At 37.4% G+C, this 8,853-nt stretch overlaps 1 protein-coding gene across 4 annotated transcripts in view; it reads left to right on the top strand.

Moving 5' to 3' along the window:
- The window catches only part of LOC108751296 (MKL/myocardin-like protein 1), a 207,935-nt gene that overhangs the window by 190,924 nt on the left and 8,158 nt on the right, over positions 1-8,853 (top strand). For all 4 annotated transcript variants that reach the window (XM_018491395.1, XM_018491394.1, XM_018491396.1 and 1 more), the window contains one exon: positions 7,138-7,203. In XM_018491395.1, coding sequence (XP_018346897.1) covers positions 7,138-7,203 — 66 coding nt within the window. The remainder of the gene's footprint in view (positions 1-7,137; positions 7,204-8,853) is intronic.

The raw sequence follows: 8,853 nt of genomic DNA, 5'->3' as shown, positions 1-8,853 counted from the left end.
TTTTTTTTATATGTTCTCTCTCTCTCTCTCTCTCTCTCTCTCTCTCTCTCTCTCTCTCTCTCTCTCTTCAACTATATAATTTTATTTATTTCCATATAAACTTTTCTTAATTATTTGGTCATTATCATTTATGCGATCGTGCATCCGTTGAAAAATCAATCGAATCTAACATATAAATAAACGTGTTTGTCATTAATGGCGATCTTTTGTCCGTCTATGCGATGTCTACATCCGCAACGCTCGCATTGAATAGGAAATAACACGCGGGAATGTCAATTAAATATAAATATGGTGTAATGAGCGGAATATTAAGTGCAACGGACGTCAAACGGACGCCATCGGGCGTTCATCATGACGATATTCACGGTTGTGCCTTCGCAGTTCTTCCCCGCTCTTTGACGTAAGTGCACAGGCGTGCATTCTCCGCCCAGCTGTGCCCGTCAGAAAACAATGGCGGGAAACGCGCCACTGAAAAATGCAACCGGTCGCCAATAAATTCGTCGGCGAATTCCAATTAGTATTCTAATAGGGAGGCCGACCGTCAGTAATTTTTGCCGCTTGGCAAAAATTAAACGAAATTAAAAGAATTCATTAATAATATTAATTTCGTGTCCGGAGTAAAAATATGGTTATTCGGATGAACAAATAAATGAAGAATAGAACTTTTAGAAATTAAATCACTTTGTCCGTTTGCAATTTTAATTAAGAGAATTCTGTTTTCCATTATAGCGCACATAAATTAAACATTTCCGAGGTCACGATTCTTCAGAAAATTTCTTATATCTTAAACTACGAGAAAATAACGAAAGATTAAAATAATTTGCATAGAATGACTACAATGTTTCCATTAAGGGTTCCGCAAGCGCGTTGATAAAGTGGCTGGTTATTTAGAGAATGGAATATTCTATGGTATTCGAGATGTTTACGCCGCTCATCTCTCGAAAATCACGTAGGCGTGGAGGAACAAGAGAGAGGGGGAGGGTCCTTTGGTTTCTATTTTGAAAAAAAGAAGAGAAAAGAAAAATTGTCACGTGCTGCCCTGTTTAAGGAGGACACGATGAAGGGGGAAGAGGAAGAAAAGATCAATAAAGCGTGGGACAAGTGAGAAGATAAAAGAACGAATTAGAAGATAGAAGACCGCAGAGATGGTGGACAGGAAAGATAAGCGTTTGCACGAGATAAAGCGAGCCGGAGAGAATGACAGAGGAGAGGAGACGACACAAGACAACTTCTCTCGCGATCTCTCCGGGCTCGCAGGCTTTATTTATACCCAAAGCTGCCGTATTATTGGATCACCCCCGCCCGACGTAAACGTATCTTACAACATGTCTTTCTATTTCGTGAATGCCCGACTTCTATTCCACCCACTCAGCGTCCCGGTGACGACATGGCTAAAGGGATTCTATCAGACTCGCGATGACATAAATTAAAAATTTTACGTGCTTGCGAAATAGAGATTTTTTTTTAATTCCGCGTGTTTTGATGAACATTAAACTCGCATGCTAAGCGCGAGTTCTAACATTACAAATTCAAGTAATAGATGCCTTCATATATGTATATGATTCAATTTTCCATGTAAAAGTAATATATAATTACATAAATAACATAATAAATAACATAACTAACATATATTGCTATGTTTAAATGTATAAATCCATCTACGTATGCAGCGTGTTAAACTAAACTATATATATGAAGGCACTTATTACACACTTGGATTTACAGTGGACATGAGATCACTGCGATAATCTACGGTTAGCGTTTACCGTAGGCAAATCGTAGAATGATGAGGGCATTCAACATTCATGGAGCTTTACACTTAACACAGCAACTAAAGAGAAATTTCTATTTACCAGAGTTTCCATCCATTCTATCAGGATGCAATATCTTGTGGTCGTAGAAATCCCCAATAAACGCGTCACAATTTAGCAAGATATATTGCAAAAGCTCCCTAATATTCATAGGTCTTTCTGGATAATATCGATTTGATAATTTTTGCTTAGACGCTGCAAATTGTCCTGTTAGAACGCCAATATTCTCCGGTCGTAAAAATTCCCGATAAATGCATCGCGGCAAGTTCATGCATTAACGTCGCGTTTTATGCGCTTTCTTGCGACACGATCGTGGCATATGGGATTATCGATGCTGGAAGGCGGTGATTTGTCGAAATTGGTTGAAGAGCAGGTTCGAAAATTGGGGTCAGAGCAGTAGGAACGAATTCACGAAGACGTAATATTTATGAGATGGTCGAAGGAATTCGGTGTCTTCCGGAACTCTTTAACACTTTAACGCCGCGCTTAGAATTCCGGTCGCGCTGATTTATTTGCCGGTCGTCTCGTCGTAAAGCAGGCGCGTAAGGAACGCGTTAGCGAGATAATCGTAAAACTGATGACAGCTTTGGGTGGTCTTCAGTTATGTCTCACAAGTCAGAAATCAGGATCGGAATAATTACGTGTCTAATGTCGACCAATTGTATATTTCGACTTTTTAAAGACTTTTACTAAAAATTAGTTTTTATTATTACTTCTATAATACGCGCGCGAAAAGAATGACTTTGTTGAGTATTCTAAAAATTTGTGGAGAATAAATATATATACGCTGAAAATGTAGAAATGGATTTACCCTATGCCAATGTTTATATATTCTCACTATGTTGATGTTGATGTGAACAACATGATGTGGATTTAACACTCTGATTTAAGGGGATCCTAAAAATTAATTATTATAAACATCGACTTGTATCAAAAACGAAAAAAAATTAAAAATATCACTTATTTTTAGCATACAGCTGTCGTCTGACAATAATATTTGCTACTAGAATGTCCAAACTTTTTGCAGCATTAGTTATCACGTTTGATTTTTCCACATAATTATTTTGATGGTTCATCAAAATTAATTGCAGATCTATATTTAAATTTGTAGATGCTTCAGCAAAATCGTTTCTTCTTTGTACGATTACAGCGAAAGATTATGCGAAAGTTGTAACGCAAATTATAGAAGCAAAGTCGCATCGATAACAGTCCTTATTGTACATATTATCAATTAAGTGTTATTAAGTGTTACCCAGTTATTCTTACAAATGAATCGATTACCGCTCGTTGAATTATTTAACGTGAATTCCTACACAAAAACATTTTGTTGGACTATCAAAATAATTATGTTGTAAACTAAAAAATTATGAGTAATGCTGCAAAAAATTTTGAGCATTCTAGCACAACCAGTTTGAATTTCCAACGAAATTATACTTTTAAATCTGTATCCAGCAAAATTTTTAATGTTCCGTCATAACCATTCTTTCCGTGTAATCGCGTTGCACCGCAGAGGGAAGATACGGCCGAAGCGAGAATCAAAGTGGTAAAGGCTGTATACCTCGATGCACGTGGGGATAATCGCCTCCCCCAAGGAATGCACCGGTGCAAATCTGCATTCTGTGGATGGCGCGAATGCCTGCGGCGGCGCGTGGTTCCCATATCTCACGGTATCCGGAAACTTTGCAATTAACACGAGAATCCGACACGGCCAATGCGTAGGGGGCCGATAATGAATTTGGTTCAAAGTGAGCACCCCCGATATATCCGCGCGCATAATGCATGTAAACGCTCGCGTAAATAGATCCGCGTTATGAATCGATAGGATTTCCATAAGGAGGTAGTATCGGTACTCACGATATTAGCAACGTGAGTTTTATTGCAATCGTAAAAGATGTCTGCCGCAAGATTTATTGTGTTTACTGTGTAAACGTTTGGAAATACTGGAATATGATAGATAGCAACCTTAGCAATGTTCCGACAGCATTAATCATTCGTATATTTATACACGCAAACTCCATATAAATAATTACAGCTGCTCCAAATTGGTAGTCGTAATTTTTACGAAAAAAAAAAAATAAAATAAAATAGATATGATTCTCTCTTTCGTTAATTTTTAAAATATTACTACGTTAATCTAATAATATATAGGTATAATTTTTCTTTCGAATATTTTAAAAAGACACTCAACGCAAAAAAAAAAAAGAAATAAAGTTATTTATTTTAAATGTCTAAATCTAAATTCGTTGCTCTGAATATTTTTACCGATGTCTATTCGTAAGCCGCGAAATAAGTTTGAAAGTTATCTTCTCGAGAGTTTCGCTTCCCGTTCTCTCATACATATCGCCATTAATTACGATGTGTTGAAATTCGATTTCGCGCGGAACTCGGAGGATGCTCGACCTCACGGGGTTAAGAAATTAGCCGTAGCGGCACAGCACGCTACGGTGCGGCGTGGCTTACGAAGCGAAATAACGACGAGTAGCTCCCAGAAATGCGAAACACGGTGAGAATTCACGTAAGCGCGATCGTCCACGAGCCACAAAGTCGTAACCTGCAGTGCCACCGGCTACACGGGACAACTATGCACGTGCGCAACTATGCACGTGTGCTATGCTTAAGAAAGAAGGAAAGAGAAACAGGGAGAGAGAAGGAAGGGGGATGGGAGAGACCATCGTTTGGTCCAGCATATCTCTCGGTAGCCACTCTGATCATTAGTATCTATCTTCTCCGCGTCTATCCTTCCTCTGGTGTTCTCCGATCTAGATTTGCTCTGCTACGTTTCTCTCGGATCTGCGATTTACTCAAATCTTCATTATTTATGGTCTAATTATAAAATTGGAAATCAAGAAAACCATGCAATGCAACGAATCTTCAATTCAGTGTATTAATTTACGACAATAATTGTGTGTAATTTCTGAAATTTTTGAAAATTTTCTAAAAATATACGAATCAAATGGTTTTACTGGAGTATTAAAAAATTATTTAGAAGACTAATAATATTGTTGACAATACTGCGAAAAGTTTTAACATTTTTGCAACCATTTTAAGTCTTACATAATATTATATTTTAATAGTCCAAACAGAATTGTGTGTTTTCAGATCTGTATCTAGCTAAATTTTTAGAAATTTTAGCAAAACTGTTCTTTCCATGTGCCTGTGAAATAAAAATCTTTAAAATTGTTTAAGTAATTGTTTAACTTCGAGGTTTTAGTCCACAAGATTTCTTGACAATTCATAAAACGCGGCCACAATTGCGACATCACAGAACGAAGTCGAATGTCCATAAAGAGCAGCAATGTCGTTACGACATTGTTGAGTTTGCCATAGTATTATTAAAGAGACTAGATAGAGTAGAGAGTTGGCAAACTTATTTTGCAGCAACTAACCGACCTGATTTAATTTAACGGAATGGACTCGCTAATTAGCGCGAATTATTATTACGATGCGATAATCGCGGAACGCGCCGATTGGAAATTGCGATCAAGTACAAATTATTATAACCGTAGGTACAAAGTGCAAGCAAACACTATATGGAATCTTATCAACGCATTTTAATCGCGATAGCCTTATCCTTTAACGAGCATTCCTGATCGGTATCCCCGTTATCGATCCTGGAAATCACGTTCGGAATGTAGCTGTATTCGTGATTACACATTTTATTGTACAAAGGTAGTATCGTGTGCACAAACGGATGAAAATACTAAAATACACGAAAACTGTTTACGAAACGAGACAATATTAATTCCTAGATGATTCTAAATGAATCGAAGTGTGTGTGTGTGTGTGAAACAAAGAAGGCGGAGCGAAGAAACCAAATAAATGCCAAAGTAGAATCGGCTAGAAAGTAAAAGGTACCTATTATAAAGAGCCGAGGACGGACGCTAATAACCACGATAATGGCACTTAGCTAGTGAGAAAAGGAAGTATAAATGATCAAATTTCATTATAATATTTTGTCTTGCTCGACGTACGTTGTTTACGTAAGGAATACAAGACGATAGATCACTCCGAGGGATTTGTCGCATCGCGAATTTAAGTTATTCCATGCCAAAGTACAATGTTGCCCGAAATCTCAGTGGGCATATCTCAATCCCGAAATAGTAGTTTAAATGTAACTACTCGCGCATGGAATTGAATCATTACTCATCAACGTCGGTGTAAAGCAGAAAACAACAGCAGGAAGCAATGTCACGAGTGTAATTTTCATTCAACGCTGTCTAATTCTAACAAGACGCGAGAGATCGAAGGAAAGAGGGAGAGCTGCCAATTAAACATTCGTTGACGATTCGAGGGAAGCTGAACGAATTACGAGTTCAGCAGCGGCACTGAAGTAACAAATCCCACCGCGGATGAGCCATTATGCTCAAAGGAAGCGCCAGGCATTTCGCCGGTACATTGGCTGCTTTGAATTCAGATTGCACGGCCATGCGGCCTCCGCGTTTTTGTTCTTCCTCTTTCGCAGGCAATTTATGCAATCTGGCCCGCGTCGTGCGCGTATTTATAACCGCCGGCCCTTTGTGTGTTAATTTGTATTCGGGTATCTTGCTCTCTCGGAGGACGAACCGTGAATCTTCTCGATCTTTTTGATCGATCCAACGCACCTTCGCATTTTTCCGATTTACAGGAAAGCGGCTTTTAGACAATATCAACCTATGCGTAATTAAAAGTATGGCTATGTTAATTAAAAATTTGACATTGCTATATAACTAAATATAAAAAAATCTATGTACAATTTTTCTCGTAAAAATAAAAGCATCATTTAAACAGATAGCATGTCTAATGTGACATCTAAGATGTCTACTATTTTAATCTTAATATATTATTTTAAAAAAATATTTTGTATATATTAATAAAATAATAATGCTAATAAAAATAGAATCGAATTAATGTCTTTCTTTAATTAACACTCTGTTATAAAAATGATTATAAACATCATTTTATCTTTAAAAGGAGCAAAAAGAAGTGTGATATGCGCAGGATAAATAACGCAGCAGGAAAGATCCGCGCCACGAGTTGGGGCGAGTGATCGACTTTGATCTCTGTGGTTTTTATAGAAGCATCCCGCGTCACGACTTGAGCTTTCGCGGCTGTCGCAACTCCTCCGCGGAAATCCCACAGAAATTGGAGCGAAATGCTGCTGAGAGATGGGAGAATTTCACGAGCGAGCGACCTCTCCGCGTCGCGTCGCGTCTCGCCGAGGTGCAACGCACTCGTTCGAATAAAAGTTCCACGAAGAGGAGGCCGCTCGCTCGAATTGGCCCCTAATTTCTTCCCCATAACTAAGGAGATACACTTTATGACCGGCGGTTCCCTTTTTCTGTTGCAGCGTTGAAGGTGAAGCTCATGCTGAGGCGACCCATCAATCAGCTGGTTGCGCAAGGCATCATGCCACGTAAGTGTTGATCCGCTTGTTTATTACACCGTTTATATACATGTTTTTTTCCTCTCTACGCCGCGGAAAATTGCGCCTGTACCGACTCAGGGCTGTTAAAACTCTCGCTGATGCTCGCGATGGTTGTGATCAACGTAACTTTCGTTACGACCGTCATTGAACGTCATTGCCGGCTAGTCTCTGCGGTCTTAAAAACGTCTTCGCTCACACGTGGGATCGATTGATACACGCACGAGTTAATTATCACGCCGTTCTCAAGGATACGTAAGAAGTATAAGACTGATATCTAGGACACATCTAGATTGTGGTAAATTGCTTCGCAACAATTAAACAAATTGACAATTAACTGTCGTTTTTTCTAAGTTTTAAAGCGAAACAAATTAGGTCGCTTTTAAGTCGATCAATTAATCTTGTAATAATTAAATCAATCATTCTAAAAAAAACTTAATCAATAAGATAAATGAAGTTTTTAAGAGAAATTAAGTTTTCTTCTCTACAAAATTACAATAAATTTGTATTTTTTAAATACTGCTTCCTTTATACTTAAAAAGTGACACAACTAAAGAACCATATTTTCGAGTTATTATCATGAACGAATTAAGTAAATATTGTCTTATTAATTATCAAAAGTGAACTAATTTCATTCAAAATTGTCAAAATTGTCACAACTCAAAAAGAGTGATTTTTTTTAAGACGTTTTTAAAATAGGACTATAAAATGATAAATAATATTTGATCATATTAAGAATATATTTTTTTGTAGATATCATTTGATTAGACAATAATTTTCTGTCAAGTTGAAAAATAATTTTTCCTCATTTCTGAGAAACTTAATTATTTGTTGTGTCACTTTTGAAGTAATAAGGAGCGATATGCAAATATAATTGTTTAAAACTTTTTATGAATATATTTTAATAGTCAAAGAATATTTAGTATTTTGTTTGCGTTTATATTCTTGTAAAAGATGTAGTAAATACAATTTTTTTTATTTTCTTACAACGTTATTTTCTGCATGAAACAAACGATTCGATCATTTTTCCTCATCATACCGTGGACTAAAATGAATAAGCAAAAGTAAAAACATTCGCCCGGCGTATGGCGTGCTCGCATCCGAAATCCTCGAAGCGATCAACAGCAGTCTAGTTACTCGGTAGATTTACGATGGATACCAAATGTTTACCAGAACGAGAGCACAAGAATCCAGTAATTATTTGGGTCATACCCTAAAATATTGCTCTTGTTGCGCGTGCTGGCGCGTTTATGGCGCCCGGGATATATCGTCGGCTTGATGAAAATACGCGGTTTGATAGGCCTCATTCGACTTTACGCGTAAAGCCACGTGTGTGCACATGCATTTCCATGCCGCGCGCAGAGTTCATTCATCTGCGATTTTCTGGGACTTTAAAGTTAAGCCCCGTATACACATTCGCACGTCTGAAAATAATAGCCGTTTTCGCAGAAGCTGCTGATTACGTTAAAATTTCATTACATTTAAAAATTGATAGGTTCTCGCGAACCGTTTTTCTAAACTGAAAAAGTTTTTCTCGCTAATATTTCTTTTTTCTTTACTACTACTCTTTTTACTTGAACAACACCATTTAAATATTATATAAAATTTAACGTCTTAATTTTTTCATACCATTTTGAAAGA

This window comes from Trachymyrmex septentrionalis, unplaced genomic scaffold (genome assembly GCF_001594115.1).
Source record: "Trachymyrmex septentrionalis isolate Tsep2-gDNA-1 unplaced genomic scaffold, Tsep1.0 scaffold43, whole genome shotgun sequence".
Lineage (NCBI taxonomy): Eukaryota > Metazoa > Arthropoda > Insecta > Hymenoptera > Formicidae > Trachymyrmex > Trachymyrmex septentrionalis.
This window is presented reverse-complemented; position numbering and strand designations above follow the sequence as displayed.